At 44.9% G+C, this 18716-nt stretch overlaps 1 protein-coding gene across 1 annotated transcript; it reads left to right on the top strand.

Annotated features, from left to right (window-relative positions):
- Positions 1 to 7406: 7406 nt before the first annotated feature.
- On the top strand, positions 7407 to 16520 carry ctdnep1.L (CTD nuclear envelope phosphatase 1 L homeolog). Its single transcript, NM_001090723.1, has 8 exons — positions 7407 to 7508; positions 12836 to 12902; positions 13102 to 13220; positions 13408 to 13479; positions 13753 to 13869; positions 13949 to 14060; positions 16099 to 16183; positions 16460 to 16520. The coding sequence occupies exons 1-8, from the start codon at positions 7407 to 7409 to the stop codon at positions 16518 to 16520; spliced, it is 735 nt and encodes a 244-aa protein (NP_001084192.1).
- The last annotated feature ends 2196 nt before the right edge of the window (positions 16521 to 18716 follow it).

The following is an 18716-nucleotide window of genomic DNA, read 5'->3' as shown; positions in this document are numbered from 1 at the left end:
CCTTTGTCTCCATCAGCTCCAATGCTGGTAGAATTTTTGTTTTCGGGGTATAAGAAGAGGTTGCATTGTAGCACACTGAGGGGTCAGGTGTCTGCAATTTCGGCATTAACAGGGAAGAATTGGGCAGAGAGACCGCTGGTGAAAAGATTCTTTAATGCCCTAGTAAGGGTAAGACCAACGAAAAGAAGTTGTCTGCCCCATGGGATCTTCCCTTCGTCCTGAAGACCTTGTCTGAGTCTCCATTTGAACCATTGGAGAAGGCCTCCGTTTGGAATATGACGCTAAAAGTGATTCTTTTAGTGGCTGTTACATCAGCCTGTAGAGTGGGAGAGTTGGCAGCTCTGTCAGTTTCGGAGCCACATACAGTGATATTTGAAGATCGAGTTGTGTTGAAACCAGCATTCGGGTTCCTTCCAAAGGTCATGTCCAAGTTCCATATGGACTTAGAGGTTATTCTGCCTGCTTTCTTTCCAGACCCAAGATCTGCAGAGGAAAAGATGTGGCACACCCTGGATTTAGTAAGGGCTGTGAAGATTTATATGGAAAGAACAAAAGCATGGAGGAGATCAGAGCATTTGTTCATAATACTAACGGGTATAGGAAAGGTCAAGCCCCAACGAAGAGAACTATTAGTTCCTGGATCGTGGCGGCCATAGCAAAGGCATACAACGTGGCAGGAAGAGGAGTACCTAAAGGGTTGAAGGCTCATTCTACCAGGGCATTGGCAAGTTCCTGGGCGGCGCAAGCCAGGGAGTCGCCAGAGAGTATCTGCAAGTCGGCAAGATGGTCGTCTTTAAATACATTTGTTAAACATTACAAATTGGATGTATTGTCTTCCCAGGAAGCTAAATTTGGGAGGAAAGTTTTACAGTCTGTAATGTCTTCCACAAATTAAAAGTTCTGTTTAAATGCATTTTTGTCCCGCCCTCTGTTTTTAGCTTGGGTATGTCCCGTTGGTGAATGCTGACCATGGGTGACTTAGGAAAACAGGAAATTGTTTCATACATACCGTAATTTCTGTTTCCTGGTCACTTCCATGGCAGCATTCACCGGGAGTTTCCCACCCTTCATAGGGGACAGCTTTAATACTGAGACTAGGGGTAAGGGAAGAGGTGGAACTTTTAAATTGATAGTGGGAGGTCCTGTCCGCTGGCCTGCAGGGGGAAGTTAACCCGTTGGTGAATGCTGCCATGGAAGTGACCAGGAAACAGAAATTACGGTATGTATGAAACAATTTCCTGTTTTAATGAGATCTGGGACTTCTGGATTGAAGTGGACCCTGATGTGAGCTCTCCTAACTGTATAAAACCATACATAACATAATACGACATGGATCAAAGGGAGCCCGCTCTCAGCCCCCCCATTAAAAAATAAAACAAGGTAGTGAGGGGAAAACACATCTGGACAGAACTATGTCACCTTAGAGGTACACAACACCCAGTGCTTTGGAGGAGGGTGGGAAGAGGTAAAGGGGTACTCAGAGTCATGTTTTCACTCTCTCCATTTAGATTCTATTTCCTTTATGTTTTTACTCCGCATCTAGAAACAAAGATTGTTAGCAAGACAAATGGTTACTATTTCAAGTTTATTGAATATGCAGAAATCTCCCAAATAAGACATTTTCTTACTACTTGTATGCAATGCAATTTGTACAATTGAGATGCTAAATAAAAATTGTTAAAACCCAAACCCTAGAAAGTCTCCCAGGTTCTACCTCTTGCCGAGCCTCCTTGGATTGTAATCACAACAGACACTTCGAGATCCCTGTGTAACTCATTAAAGGGCTGCTATGTTCTAGAATGGCCTATTTCTCACCTCTTTACAACTACTCTTTAGTCAGTGTTCCAGAAGATTCCTCAGCAGCTCTGGCATGTTGCTTCTGTGTGGGCCAAACTTGCACAACCAGTAGCATCACCCGTGTGGAATGTAGGGCACCAGCACTTGTGCCAACACCTTGTGCAGTCTCATGTCACTTCTCAATCCCAGCAGGAAGCTCACCTGGGTGCCAGCACCTCTTCAACATTCCCAGTATATCTCATTAAATAGCGGCTCTATTATACAATGTCCTACTTCCCACCACTTTGCAATTGATCCTCATCATTCTATATGGGTTTTGGTTTCTGTGCCTACCCTTTACCTACTAACTGCTTCATAGCAACCAATCAGATCTGTTTGTGATGAGGGATCATTTCTTTAATCATTCATCTATTTCTGACCCCCCCTCCTCGCTAGCAGAAGGCTAATTTGCATATGGAGGAAGGTGCAGCTCTTTCATTAGGTTTAATTGTGCCCTGAAGCTACACATGATAAGGACAAAGGCTCATCAGGGTACATAACTCTATCATGGGGGGAAGTGAGGGGACATTATTATAGGGACTGTACCTCGGGGGAGGGAAGTGAGGGGACATTATTATAGGGAGTGTAGCTGGGGGGAGGGAAGTGAGGGGACATTATTATAGGGACTGTACTTCGGAGGGAGGGCAGTGGGGGGGCATTATTATAGGGACTGTACCTGGGGGGAGGGAAGTGAGGGGACATTATTATAGGGACTGTACCTCGGGGGAGGGAAGTGAGGGGACATTGTTATAGGGACTGTACCTCGGAGGGAGGGCAGTGGGGGGGCATTATTATAGGGACTGTACCTGGGGGGAGGGAAGTGAGGGGACATTATTATAGGGACTGTACCTCGGGGGAGGGAAGTGAGGGGACATTATTATAGGGACTGTACCTCGGGGGAGGGAAGTGGGGGGACATTATTATAGGGACTGTACCTCGGTGGAGGGAAGTGAGGGGACATTATTATAGGGAGTGTAGCTGGGGGGAGGGAAGTGAGGGGACATTATTATAGGGACTGTACCTCGGAGGGAGGGCAGTGGGGGGGCATTATTATAAGGACTGTACCTGGGGGGAGGGAAGTGAGGGGACATTATTATAGGGACTGTAGCTGGGGGGGAGGGAAGTGAGGGGACATTATTATAGGGACTGTACCTCGGGGGAGGGACGTGAGGGGACATTATTGTAGGGACTGTACCTCGGGGGAGGGAAGTGGGGGAACATTATTATAGGGACTGTACCTGGGGGGAGGGAAGTGGGGGGACATTATTATAGGGACTGTACCTCGGGAAGGGAAGTGGGGGAAATTATTATAGGGACTGTACCTCGGGGGGAGGGAAGTGAGGGGACATTATTATAGGGGCTGTACCTCGGGGGAGGGAAGTGGGGGGACATTATTATAGGGACTGTACCTCGGGGGAGGGAAGTGAGGGGACATTATTATAGGGACTGTACCTCGGGGAGGGAAGTGAGGGAACATTATTATAGGGACTGTACCTCGGGGGAGGGAAGTCAGGGACATTATTATAGGGACTGTACCTCGGGGGAGGGAAGTGAGGGGACATTATTATAGGGACTGTACCTCGGGGAGGGAAGTGAGGGGACATTATTATAGGGACTGTACCTGGGGGAGGGAAGTGAGGGGACATTATTATAGGGACTGTAGCTGGGGGAGGGAAGTGAGGGACATTATTATAGGGACTGTACCTCGGGGGAGGGCAGTGGGGGACATTATTATAGGGACTGTACCTGGGGGGAGGGAAGTGAGGGGACATTATTATAGGGACTGTACCTCAGGGGAGGGAAGTGAGGGGACATTATTATAGGGAGTGTACCTCGGGGAGGGAAGTGAGGGAACATTATTATAGGGATGTACCTCGGGGAGGGAAGTGAGGGAATTATTATAGGGACTGTACTCGGGGGAGGGAAGTGAGGGGACATTATTATAGGGCTGTACCTCGGGGGAGGGAAGTGAGGGGACATTATTATAGGGCTGTACCTCGGGGGAGGGAAGTGGGGGACATTATATAGGGAGGATGGGGGAGAATAGGGGACTTATTAGGGAGAGTGGGGGAGGGAATAGGGACATTATAAGGGATGACTGGGGAGGGAGTGGGGGGATATTATGGGACTTATGGGGAGGGATGGGGGATATATGGGACTTACTGGGAGGGAAGTGAGGGGACATTATTATAGGGATTACTGGGAGGGAAGTGGGGAATATTATGGGACTTACTGGGGGAGGGGGAGGGATATATGGGACTTACTGGGGGAGGGAAGTGAGGGGACATTATTATAGGGCTGTACCTCGGGGAGGGAAGTGAGGGGACATTATTATAGGACTGTACCTGGGGGAGGGAAGTGGGGGACATTATTATAGGGCTGTACCTCGGGGAGGGAAGTGAGGGGACATTATTATAGGGTGTACCTGGGGGGGGAAGTGAGGGGACATTATTATAGGGGCTGTACCTGGGGAGGGAAGTGAGGGACATTATTATAGGGAGTGTACCTGGGGAGGGAAGTGAGGGGACATTATTATAGGGGCTGTACTGGGGGAGGGAAGTGAGGGGACTTGAAGGGACTTACTGGGGGAGGGAAGTGAGGGGACATTATTATAGGGTGTACTGGGGGAGGGAAGTGGGGGACATTATTATAGGGTGTACCTCGGGGAGGGAAGTGGGGGGAATTATTATGGGGCGTATGGGGGGGAATAGGGGACTTATATGGGATGGTACCTGGGGGGAGGAAGTGAGGGGACATTATTATAGGGATGTACCTGGGGGAGGAAGTGGGGGAATATTATAGGGGTGTACTCGGGGAGGGAGTGGGGGACATTATTATAGGGGTGTACCTGGGGGAGGAAGTGAGGGACATTATTATAGGACTGTACCTCGGGGAGGGAAGTGGGGGACATTATTATAGGGCTGTACCTCGGGGGAGGGAAGTGAAGGGGACTATATAGGGATGTACCTGGGGGGGGGAAGTGAGGGGACATTATTATAGGGCTGTACTCGGGGAGGGAAGTGAGGGACTATTATAGGGCTGTACTGGGGGAGGAAGTGGGGGACATTATTATAGGGATGAGTGGGGAGGAATGGGGAATATAAGGGCTGTATCGGGAGAAGTGGGGGAGGGAAGTGAGGGGACATTATTATAGGGACTGTACCTGGGGGAGGGAAGTGAGGGGACATTATTATAGGGAGCTGTAGCTGGGGGAGGGAAGTGGGGGGGACATTATTATAGGGAGTGTACCTCGGGGGAGGGAAGTGGGGGGACATTATTATAGGGGCTGTACCTCGGGGGAGGGAAGTGAGGGGACATTATTATAGGGACTGTACCTCGGGGGAGGGAAGTGAGGGGACATTATTATAGGGACTGTACCTCGGGGGAGGGAAGTGGGGGGACATTATTATAGGGGCTGTACCTCGGGGGAGGGAAGTGAGGGGACATTATTATAGGGACTGTACCTGGGGGGAGGGAAGTGAGGGGACATTATTATAGGGGCTGTACCTCGGGGGAGGGAAGTGAGGGGACATTGTTATAGGGACTGTACCTGGGGGGAGGGAAGTGAGGGGACATTATTATAGGGAGTGTACCTCGGGGGAGGGAAGTGAGGGGACATTATTATAGGGACTGTACCTCGGGGGAGGGAAGTGAAGGGACATTATTATAGGGACTGTACCTGGGGGAGGGAAGTGGGGGGGACATTATTATAGGGACTGTACCTCGGGGAGGGAAGTGAGGGGACATTATTATAGGGACTGTACCTCGGGGAGGGAAGTGAGGGGACATTATTATACGGACTGTACCTTGGGGGAGGGAAGTGAGGGGACATTATTATAGGGACTGTACCTCGGGGGAGGGAAGTGAGGGGACATTATTATACGGACTGTACCTCGGGGGAGGGAAGTGAGGGGACATTATTATAGGGAGTGTACCTCAGGGGAGGGAAGTGAGGGGACATTATTATAGGGAGTGTACCTCGGGGGAGGGAAGTGAGGGGACATTATTATAGGGACTGTACCTCGGGGGAGGGAAGTGAGGGGACATTATTATAGGGACTGTACCTCGGGGGAGGGAAGTGAGGGGACATTATTATAGGGACTGTACCTCGGGGGATGCAAGTGTGGGGGGGGACATTATTATAGGGAGTGTAGCTGGAGGGAAGGGTTATTATAAGTAAAGACGGTGTGGGGGATGGGGAGAGTCCCTGGTGAGTTGTTATGAGGAAAGAGTCTGTGTGGAATGTGGGAGGAGTCAGTAGAATTGCTGGGCAGGAAGGAATGTGGAGTGGGCGCTCAGTTACAGGACACACAGTCATTATGAGAGGGAGAGTGGGAGGAGACGCAGTTTAACCCCTTATAGAGAGTATGTGGAACTATAATTGCTGAGAGGCTCGGCGCTACCTGCAAATACTCCGCCCACTCAAATCACCTTTCTTCATGTTCAATGACGTAACCCGGAGCATTCCCACCCCCTCAGTAGCCAATCCGATGTTTTCCCGCGCTGCAATACTATTTTTTCCTCTCACGCGGTGCAGTGACGTCACCAGGCGGAATTATCCGGAAGTGCAGCTGGTGAATAACGGCGGGACCCAGGGAGTTGTGTTTATTAGTGTCAGTTTATTCATGAATAAGAGTCGTGCGGCTGCTGTACCCGTGTTAGCGCCCCCTGCACTTTAGTCTCCACATCCCCCTCAGTACTGTGGCCCCTGGTGGGTAAGGGAGGGCCAGTGCTATGGTGGTGCCCAGACTGATGTCTATCTCTCACTGTGTGACGCAGGGGCCCTGTACCCCACTTTCACTTGTCCCTCAAACTCTGTACTGGCCCTTGGGCTCACATTTCACTGGCTCACATGATGGAGGTGAAAGAGTAAGACCCGCCCCTTTGCAATCTGTGTGGGACAGGAAGTGCTCACTAACTCAGTGGGCCAATGACAAGATTACTATGTGAGACACAGAGCCGGTGGGGCGTGGCTATACCGTGTATGGGACACATTGCATTGGGCAGAGAGAACTCACAGGGCACAATTGCTTCTCACTCACAGTCCTGCCCGAGAGCTCAGGGCACAGCTGAAGCCTCTTCCCCCTCAGGCAGCGGCTGTGGTACAGTCCAGTGAGAATGGCAGTACGAGCCACCAATCAGCGCACAAGCCAACTAGTCTGTCCCGCCCACACAGTTGCTGAGGGTATAGTCAGGGACGCTACACGCCTGCTGGTTGTTATCATGTACTACAGCATACAGTTCAGCCTGACTGCGCATGAGCAAATGTAAGAGCGGAAACCTAGGGGAACTACAGCGTGTGACGCGGCGTTTGTAGAATATCGAGTGCGCAGGCGCAGTTGGCTATGTTCCTGGAGGTAGCGATGCACGCGCGCATGCGCTTTGTGACTTACACGGTGCGGAAGTGACGCGGAGTTCCGCTATGGCGGCTGTCAGAGAGCCCTGCAGCGCCTCCCAGAGCAGAATGGGAGTGTAACCGGCGCCTCAAGCTCAAATTCCTCTCAGCGACTAACGGAGGCTCCTCCTCTGTCCCCCACTGCCCTGCCCGCCCCCAGCGCCCTATTCCCGGGATGATGCGGACTCCAGGGCTCCTCGGCCTCAGGGGCTTCGTGGCCTTCGCTGCCAAACTCTGGAGCTTCGTCCTCTACCTTCTCCGCCGGCAGTTCCGCACCGTGAGTCTCTCCTGCCTCTCTCTATATCGTCTTCTCTTTCTCTCTATGTCTATATATATATATCTATTCCTCTGTATATATAGTCTTCCTTGTGTCTCTATATATATCTCTCTATATACTCCTCTATATACTCGTCTAAATATAGTCTTCCTTCCTTATGTCTCTATATATACCTCTATATATACCCCTCAATATATAGTCTTCTATTCCTTCCTCTCTATGTGTATATATCTCTCTATAATACACAAAAGCCATGAATATCTTGTAAATTATAGCCTTATAAACGGTGAGTAGTGACGTCATCAGTTATAAACGGTGAGTTCTGATGTCATTTCTGTCACATGACTCACTAAAATTTGTGTATTATAATTAATAAAGTAGCCCCAGTTGTAAAATATGAGGATATTATAAGTTACCTCGCAGTTCCATGACCTGTATAACTCGGCCTCGTACTTTTATATGGTCATGAAACTCCTCGGTAACTTATAATATCCTTATATTTACAAGAGGGGGTACTTTATTCACTATATATATATATATATATGAATAAAGTACCTCCTCTTGTAAAATATAAGGATATTATAAGTTACCGAGGAGTTTCATGACCATATAAAAGTACGAGGCCGAGTTATACAGGTCATGGAACTGCGAGGTAACTTATAATATCCTCATATTTTACAACAGGGGGAACTTTATTTATTATAATACACACGTTTCAGTGAGTCGTGACAGAAATACTAAAAACAAGAGAAAGCAGTAAAACCCCACACTAGCTTACTGTAATGAATTGAGATGTAATGATATCAGTGCTCAGTGCTATTAATAATCACATGCTCAGTTCTCTATCAATTTAGCACCAACATACAATTCATGGTATTTCAATCCATTGTGTTATATACAGATAATTAAAATGATTAAAGTGCTTAAGTGCTATAAATGAGGTGCTGTGACTTTAAATAAAATGTATCTACTCACAACTGATGAATAATCTAAAAGTTCCTGGTTCTTATAGGAATTAAATAAGGTGCTAGTGCTGTAGTTATAAGTTTAAAGTGAGTTCATGGTATCAAACAATTAGAAATAAAGCGTCAGCAATTCATAAATAAAAGTTAGAAATGAGAGAATAGTCTAGAGGTGGAGTTGTCCTGTAGATACTGACTGTGTTGTTCTGAGCCCTGGGACATCACACGTGGGAGGAGGCAGAACACTGAGGACTGGGGGCTCGTTACTTGTAAGGAGAGAACTTTGTTATAGAACCAACAAATCCTCAGTGACTTACAGATAAAAGAGAATAAATGCTGCGCTAATAGCGCTACAATCCCATTACATTTCTCTGGATCAGAGATTTAATTAAAATTTATAAAGGTAAGATTTCAATAATGAGTTTTTTTTTTTAAAAAAAAGGGTTTGAAGGCTCCCCGACATACGTTTCGCTTACGCTTTATCAAGGCAAATGGGCTTTCCATCCGTCGCATGGATTTTTAACGCTTCAGTGTCTGACATCATAGAGATCTCAAAAATTATTTTAGAAAAGAAAAAGAAACCCCACCAATTGTTATGATTCTAAAATTGGCCAGAAATACTGCAACGTGATTTATTACACTTGTTTACTGACAACAATTCATAGAGAATTGTAATAGAATTAATAAAGTGCTAGTGCTGCTATAAATTCATCCATAATTAGAAAAATTCATGGATTTAAGTAAAGTGCTGTGCAATAAATTAGAATATTAGACCCCAAAGAAAAAAATCAATTAAAAATATATATAAAAAAATGACCAACTTTAGTTAGTGGGTTAGCAATTGAAGTCACAATCCATAAATTTAGATTAAGGAAATAGAAAAAATAGATGGTGGAGTTGTCCCATAAACTAACTGCCTGATTTTTTCTAAAGCCTGGGACACCACAAAGATAAGGCAGGACAGGGTAACCGGGGCTGTGGCCTTGGTATTTAACTTGCCCTAAGTGTTATTAAGAGGCTAGGTATCCCTAAAAAGCCACAAACCGTCGGTCCCTTAGAAAGGAAGGAAGATTGTAAGAGGTTGTATAGAATAAAGAAGGATTAGACCCCGAGCTCTCTTGCCCCCACTTCCGTTGAAAAACCCAGCCCAAATATTTCCTATAGATCGATTTAGCAAAAATTCAATTTGACCACAAGTGGTCAAATTGAATTTTTGCTAAATCGATCTATAGGAAATATTTGGGCTGGGTTCCTGAGACAAACTGGAGTGTCAGCTGTGAGTATCAGACTGACAGATGTGCAGCAATGAGGCTCCACAGTGTGAGAATCTCACGAGATCTCTATGATGTCAGACACTGAAGCGTTAAAAATCCATGCGACGGATGAAAAGCCCATTTGCCTTGATAAAGCGTAAGCGAAACGCACGTCGGGAGCCTTCAAACCCTTTTTTTTTTTAAAAAAAAAACAACTCATTATTGAAATCTTACCTTTATAAATTTTAATTAAATCTCTGATCCAGAGAAATGTAATGGGATTGTAGCGCTATTAGCGCAGCATTTATTCTCTTTTATCTGTAAGTCACTGAGGATTTGTTGGTTCTATAACAAAGTTCTCTCCTTACAAGTAACGAGCCCCCAGTCCTCAGTGTTCTGCCTCCTCCCACGTGTGATGTCCCAGGGCTCAGAACAACACAGTCAGTATCTACAGGACAACTCCACCTCTAGACTATTCTCTCATTTCTAACTTTTATTTATGAATTGCTGACGCTTTATTTCTAATTGTTTGATACCATGAACTCACTTTAAACTTATAACTACAGCACTAGCACCTTATTTAATTCCTATAAGAACCAGGAACTTTTAGATTATTCATCAGTTGTGAGTAGATACATTTTATTTAAAGTCACAGCACCTCATTTATAGCACTTAAGCACTTTAATCATTTTAATTATCTGTATATAACACAATGGATTGAAATACCATGAATTGTATGTTGGTGCTAAATTGATAGAGAACTGAGCATGTGATTATTAATAGCACTGAGCACTGATATCATTACATCTCAATTCATTACAGTAATGTATTGTGTCCTATTCTGCTTTATATCCCTATACACAGCCTGAAATTGGGTAATACTAGTGAGTGAACATTAATTACAAGTCAACTATATTTTTGTTTGTGATCATGTGACAGAAATGACATCAGAACTCACCGTTTATAACTGATGACATCAGAACTCATTGTTTATAAGGATACAATTTACAGGATATTCATGGCTTTTGTGTAATATATTTATATATATCTATATATCTATATCTATATCTATCTATCTCCTCCCTGTATCCATACATACCTTCCCCTCTATATACAGCTATGGGACCAGTTATCCAGAATGCTCCAGACCTGGGGTTTTCCGCATAACCTTGTCTATTAGAAAACCATATAAACATGAAATAAAGCCAATAAGGATTAATTATATCTTAGTTGGGATCAAGTACAAGCTACTGTTTTTATTATTTCAGAGAAAAAGGAAATCATTTTATCAATTTTGATTAATTGGGTAAAATGGAGTCTATTGGAGATTCTGAGCTTTCTGGATAACAGGTTTCCAGGTAACAGATACCATACCTGTATATTGTATACATAGTAACACAGTAATATAGTAACACAGTAATATAGTAACACAGTAACATAGTAACACAGTAACATAGTAACACAGTAATATAGTAACACAGTAATATAGTAACACAGTAACATAGTAACACAGTAACATAGTAACACAGTAACATAGTAACACAGTAACATAGTAACACAGTAACATAGTAACACAGTAACATAGTAACACAGTACATAGTAAAACTTAACAGTAACACAGTAACATAGTAACACAGTAACATAGTAACACAGTAACATAGTACACAGTAACATAGTAACACCAGTAACATAGTAACACAGTAACATAGTACACAGACCAGTAACACAGTAACAGAGTAACACAGTAACAGAGTAACACAGTAACAGAGTAACACAGTAACAGAGTAACACAGTAACAGAGTAACACAGTAACAGAGTAACACAGTAACAGAGTAACACAGTAACAGAGTAACACAGTAACAGAGTAACACAGTAACAGAGTAACACAGTAACAGAGTAACACAGTAACAGAGTAACACAGTAACACAGTAACACAGTAACACAGTAACACAGTAACACAGTAACACAGTAACACAGTAACACAGTAACACAGTAACACAGAAGTAACACAGAAGTAACACAGAAGTAACACAGAAGTAACACAGAAGTAACACAGAAGTAACACAGAAGTAACACAGAAGTAACACAGAAGTAACATAGAAACACAGCTTGAAAATTGACACGTCATCATGTTTAACTTTTTATTACTTTTCTATGTACCTGTTACTCATAGCCCATATATAATGATATACAAGTATCAGACTCCTTACCACAGATCCATTATCCAGAAAGCTCTGAAAAACCATCTCTCATAGACTCCAGTTTATGCAAATAATCCAAATGTTTAAAACTGATTTCCTTTTTCTGTGTAATAATAAAACAGTCGCTTGTACTTGATCCCAACTAAGATATAATTAATCCTTATTGGAAGCAAAACCAGCCTATTGGCTTTTTCATGTTTATATGATTTTCTAGTAGACTTAAGGTATGAAGATCCACATTATGGAAAGATCCATTATCCGGAAACCCCCAGGTCCTGAGCATTGTGCATAAAAGGTCCCTCTATACCCCATATATCTCCCCACCTCCTATTTATTCCCGTGCAGTGTTTGGGCACATGAATGTCAGTTAGTGGAGTTGCCCGTTGCTGACCCTGGGCAAGTTGTAGTCACGTTTGGCTTCTCCATGTGATAAATCGCCCTCAGCTGGAACACTCACTGCCAATCATAACTTTTCATTTAAAGGGCAAGTCAAGCCCAAAATACAACTGTGCTTAATAAGAGAGAGCAGAATTCTAAGCAACTTTCCAATATTTATTTATATATATATATATATATATATATACATAAACACTTTCACTGCTTTTAAGTTATTGGTAAAATCAATTGCTATTGAAAGTAGCATTCACTTAACTCCTGCTTGTTACTGTTTAATGTTGCAAAAGTCTTGGTTCCCCAACAGCAAAGCCAGGTCTGTTAATCGACTGCTTTGTCTTGTATCAACAGTCTGAACCGGCAGTGCAGAGGATAGAAACAAACAGACACTGCTTTCAAGAAAATGTTCTTATTGGATGTATATTGCAAAGATGTTTAGAATTGTGTGTTCTTTTATTAGGCAAACCATAATGTTTTGTGTTGATGTTTAATTAGTGTGTATTGTCTGACTCTTGCAGATTATTCAGTACCAGACTGTGAGATACGATGTCCTGCCTCTCTCTCCTGCCTCCCGCAACCGCCTCAGTAAGTTACTGTTCCTCCCTCTGACTGCCACTGGCCCCTCCCTGCCACTGGCCCCTCCCTGCCACTGGCCCCTCCCTGCCACTGGCCCCTCCCTGTCACTGGCCCCGCCCTTCCATAGGCTGGTTCACATTATTTGGCGCCATGCTGGGCTTCCCGCTCTGTGCTGTCCCTCCTCTCTCAGGTCTCCTCTGTTCCGCAGGTCAGGTGAAACGGAAAGTTCTAGTTCTAGATTTAGATGAGACCCTGATCCATTCTCATCATGATGGGGTGCTGCGCCCCACAGTCCGACCTGGGACCCCTCCTGACTTTATTCTTAAGGTAATTGTAGTGTCTACATCTTGTTTCTCTTCTGTTTTATGTCTCCCTCTATTTCCTCTGCTCTCTCTCCCTCCTACTCCCTCTCCCTCCCCCTCCCTCTCTTCTGACCCCACGAGCTTTCCATATAGACCCCAATTCCCTGTGCAGTCAGTGTGGCCCCTCTCATGATTGTGTCTCGGCCCTGCAGGTTGTTATAGACAAACACCCAGTGAGATTCTTTGTACATAAACGGCCGCACGTAGATTTCTTCCTGGAGGTGGTGAGTATGTATATTGGCAATGGAGCAGTAATGGGGGACAGTGGGGAGATAGGAAAGGGGTGCAAGAAATTGATGATAGGGATATTATAAGGAGGAGGGTCACTGGGCCCCAGTAGAATGAATATATATATATATATACACATACACACACACACACACATGTTTTGGTAGTGGGATGTATTGACCAGCGTGTGGGGCAAAGAAAGGAGCGGTGTAATTGTAATGATTATTATACATATATATAAATATATATATACATGTATCCTTCCTCAGGTGAGTCAGTGGTATGAGCTGGTGGTATTCACAGCCAGTATGGAGATCTATGGCTCTGCTGTGGCAGACAAGTTAGATAACAACAAGGGAGTCCTCAGGAGAAGATTCTACAGACAGGTGAGTCAGCTGCACTCTATACACCATGTATTTATTTTGGGGCTCACTCCATGTCCACTCATATTGTTCTCTCCTGTAGCACTGTACCCTGGAACTGGGCAGTTACATTAAGGACCTGTCTGTGGTGCACAGCGACCTCTCTAGTGTCGTCATTCTGGACAACTCTCCGGGGGCCTACAGGAGTCACCCAGGTACCGGTCTCCTCCTCCCTCCATATCCACTCCAACAACTTCCTCCTCCCTCCATATCCACTCCAACACTTCTTCCCTCTCCCTCCATATCCACTCCAACAACTTCCTCCTCCCTCCATATCCACTCCAACACTTCTTCCCTCTCCCTCCATATCCACTCCAACAACTTCCTCCTCCCTCCATATCCACTCCAACAACTTCCTCCTCCCTCCATATCCACTCCAACACTTCTTCCCTCTCCCTCCATATCCACTCCAACAACTTCCTCCTCCCTCCATATCCACTCCAACACTTCTTCCCTCTCCCTCCATATCCACTCCAACACTTCTTCCCTCTCCCTCCATATCCACTCCAACAACTTCCTCCTCCCTCCATATCCACTCCAACACTTCTTCCTCCCTCCATATCCACTCCAACAACTTCCTCCCTCCATATCTACTCCAACACTTCTTCCTCCCTCCATATCCACTCTAACACTTCTTCCTCCCTCCATATCCACTCCAACACTTCTTCCCTCTCCCTCCATATCCACTCCAACAACTTCCTCCTCCCTCCATATCCACTCCAACACTTCTTCCTCCCTCCAAATCCACTCCAACACTTCTTCCTCCCTCCATATCCACTCCAACAACTTCCTCCCTCCATATCTACTCCAACACTTCTTCCTCCCTCCATATCCACTCTAACACTTCTTCCTCCCTCCATATCCACTCCAACACTACTTCTTCCTCCCTCCATATCCACTCCAACACTACTTCTTCCTCCCTCCATATCCACTCCAACACTACTTCTTCCTCCCTCCATATCCACTCCAACACTACTTCTTCCTCCCTCCATATCCACTCCAACACTTCTTCTTCTTCTTCTTCCTCCCTCCTACTCCTTAGCACCCCTCTTCTGTTGAATGGTTTCTCCCTTGTTACCTACTGGTACTCCCTCTTACAGGTGTACAGTATATTAGTAGTGTAGCCTGCCAGATGCTATCTTTTATTATAGTTATAATTAATATTCAGTTCTACTTTCCCCTTTATCTGCAGCAGCCATATCTCTCTTAATGTCATTGCTCAGGTCCACAGACCACTCATGTATTATAAGGGATAATGTACCCCCTACTGTAAATGATAAGGATATTAGAAGTCACTGAGGGGTTGTTCTGTGACCATATAAAGGCACAAGGCTGCAGGCTGAGTTATACAGGGAACTCTGAGTATCACTCATGTATTATAAGGGATAATGTACCCCCGACTGTAAATGATAAGGATATGAGAAGTCACTGAGTGACCATATAAAGGCACAAGGCTGCAGGCTGAGTTATACAGGGAACTCTGAGTATCACTCGTGTATTATAAGGGATAATGTACCCCCTACTGTAAATGATAAGGATATTAGAAGTCACTGAGGGGTTGTTCTGTGACCATATAAAGGCACAAGGCTGCAGGCTGAGTTATACAGGGAACTCTGAGTATCCCTCATGTATTATAAGGGATAATGTACCCCCTACTGTAATTGATAAGGATATTAGAAGTCACTGAGGGGTTGTTCTGTGACCATATAAAGGCACAAGGCTGCAGGCTGAGTTATACAGGGAACTCTGAGTATCCCTCATGTATTATAAGGGATAATGTACCCCCTACTGTAATTGATAAGGATATTAGAAGTCACTGAGGGGTTGTTCTGTGACCATATAAAGGCACAAGGCTGCAGGCTGAGTTATACAGGGAACTCTGAGTATCACTCATGTATTATAAGGGATAATGTACCCCCTACTGTAAATGATAAGGATATGAGAAGTCACTGAGTGACCATATAAAGGCACAAGGTTATACAGGGAACTCTGAGTATCAGTTATTAGACACTAGTAGTAATTATAGACATAGTGGTAGAGAGAAGCTATAGCAGGGGGTAGGTATGAGGTGCCCCCTGATGGGCAGGGAATGAGTGAACAGACCAGATGTACCAGCAGGGGGTGGGTAAGATGTGCCCTAGACAGATGCACTCAGTGTAGCACATATACTAAGTCTACTATTTTACCCCACAGATAACGCAATTCCCATAAAGTCGTGGTTCAGTGACCCCAGCGACACGGCCCTTTTGAATCTGCTGCCGATGTTGGACGCTCTAAGGTAATGACTGGTGGGGGTCCTCTGGGGTTTATGTTGCACTTGTCCTTGGGCAGAAGTCTCCATTAATACCCTCCATTAATACCCTCCATTAATACTCCTGCACCTCCATTTATTCATTATACATGAGAGTGCATGCAGCACAGAGCAAGTTGTGGTACAATCCGGCAGGTATGGAAAGTCCTGCATTTGGTCTGATGATTGGCTCAAGGCTGGCATGTGACTGGTACAGATGTGTGTTTGGGTGAAGTACAGTCACTCACTCTCGTCTCCCTGCAGGTTCACAGCGGATGTCCGGTCAGTTCTTAGCCGAAATCTTCACCAGCACCGACTGTGGTGACAGTGACCCCCGCTCACCCCTCTCCTGAATGTGCCCTGCCCCCCTCTGCGCATATACAGACAGAGACTGTACCCCTCACTGAGGAAGGAGGATACAGAGCTCCCTCTTTCTACCTCTTGGACACTTTATGGGGAGGGTGATGAACTCTAAAATGCCCCTTCCACCCCTTTTTTCAGGGGTTGGGGGTGTGTGGGGGGAAGGAGGGCTGGTTTTTAATTGTAGACTTTCTTGTATAAAGAGAATTATTTCAAGTTATATAGAGCCATTTTCCTCTTTTGTTGCGTTTTGGGCAAAGCCGCCAGTCCCATTGGTGTTTCCTGTATCGCTAATCTGCATGGAGAATGATGTCACCAAGACTTGCTCCCACTATACATTCCGCTGGCACAGAGGGTGTGAGGAGAATCATCTGGCTCATTTCCTTCAGATTGAGCCTTTTGGCCTTGGAATTGTACATAGCCCTCCCACCACCCAGCACGATTCTTGGGGATCTTCTTCTACAGCAACATTCCTCATTGCAACTTGGGGTTCAGGTTCCAAGAGATCTGTTCCTGTGCCAGTGAGTGCTACACAGAGTGTAAATGTCTATTTAGGTATCTGAATGTGGAGCCTAACAAAGCAGTAGGAGTCCAAAAGCCATTATTGTTTTGTTTGGCCACCATTTACTTTAGGGTGCACTCTGACCAAAACTCAACTTTTTTTGTGTGTCTTGGGGAGCAGCAGATCTCAGATGTCTTTTTCATTTCCATTGAAAGCTGTACAGGCAGATAGCCACCCCCTGGTTATAGAAGCACTGCCAGGTAAGAGGCTGCTCTCAACTGAGGGGTCCTGGTAAGAGGCCACTCTTGTGCATCAAGTCCTGCCTGCAGTTCCCTCAGGTTGGTGCTTGCCCTGGCTGCAGCTAGAGGGGGAACACAAGGCTAAATGCTAAATATTGGGCCAATTTCACCTGCAGCCCAGATCTGAACACTGCAATCTGGCCTGGTGCAGCTTTTATTTCTGGATAGGGGCCTGCAGGAGGAAACTTAGCAATTTGATTGATGGACTAGGCCTAATATAGTGGCACCCCAGTGAGTTGGGGTTTTCCTTGTCCTTTCATTACAAATGTTCACTGTTTTATGGTACTGTGTAAATGTCATTGCTATTGACTGTGCCTTACTGTTCTCTGGTTCTGATATAAAGTGAGTATGAAAATAAAATGATTATTGTGAAGAAAAGAGGGGGAAAGAAAGAAAACCAACAACATGAAAGGATGGAGGAAGAAAGCTGGCAAGAAGAAGTTGAAGAGAAGAAAGGATGGAGGAATAAATTGAAGAGAAGATGGAGAACGAAAACCAACAACATGAAAGAATGGAGGAATAAGTTGAAGAAAGAATGGGGAAGAAAGAAAACCAACAACATGAAAAGATGGAGGAATAAGTTGAAGAGAAGAAAGGACGGGGAAAGAAAGAAGACCCAACAGCATCAAAGGATGGAGGGAGGAAGAAAGCTAACGAGAAGATGAAGAGAAGAAAACCAACAGCATGAAAGGATGGAGGAAGAAGTTGAAGAGAAGAAAGGATTTGGGAAGAGAGAAAACCAACATGAAAGGATGGCAGAAGAAAGCTGAAGAGAAGAAAGGATGGATGTAGAAATAAAGAAAACAAACAACATGAAGGGATGGAAGAGCATTTCAGGAGAAAAGGTGTAGAAAGGATGGAGAAACCAGGTCTCCAGAGAAATGTCTGTCGATTTGTGTTCTATAAAGCAAGGGATTGTCTTTAAATAGATGAAAAATATGTTGTAAGTTGGGTATAAGATCAATACCCTTAGTGTATGGATATTTTATACATGGCATTTAGGGAGTTGTGAAAGATTTGTTCTGATTACATTTTGTAGACCAATATTTAGGGACGGTTTGGTTGTACAAATGAAATACAAGGCTTTTGCCTAGCCCCCAGTGAAAGGTAATGTGGGAGGAGCCTGACTCAAAGACAGTTGAGCAGGTCAAAAGGATCAGTGATATTGGAGCAGCTGCTATTGGGTGTCCATAAAAGTGCTGGAGATGGGGGGAAAAGTTGGTGAGCCAATATAACCCAACCAATTAGGTGGTCTGATAAAATGTAAGTGAATTGTTTAGTTGTGAACATTGTTTTCCTGGATACCCTGAGCTGTTAATCTGCCAAAATGAGCTCAAAGATCCCTCCTTGCATGGCTTTA

Source organism: Xenopus laevis, chromosome 3L (genome assembly GCF_017654675.1).
Source record: "Xenopus laevis strain J_2021 chromosome 3L, Xenopus_laevis_v10.1, whole genome shotgun sequence".
NCBI classification, from domain to species: Eukaryota; Metazoa; Chordata; class Amphibia; order Anura; family Pipidae; genus Xenopus; species Xenopus laevis.
Note: the sequence above shows the minus strand (reverse complement) of the source record. Positions and strands in the feature narration are given on the sequence as shown.

Bases quoted from the DNA above. Each gene is read 5' to 3' on its own strand.
- ctdnep1.L (NM_001090723.1), top strand. From the start codon at position 7,407: ATGATGCGGACTCCAGGGCTCCTCGGCCTCAGGGGCTTCGTGGCCTTC. The intron at 13,480-13,752 runs GTGAGTATGTAT...ATCCTTCCTCAG, and splicing joins TAGATTTCTTCCTGGAGGTG to GTGAGTCAGTGGTATGAGCT. The intron at 14,061-16,098 runs GTACCGGTCTCC...TTTACCCCACAG, and splicing joins GGCCTACAGGAGTCACCCAG to ATAACGCAATTCCCATAAAG.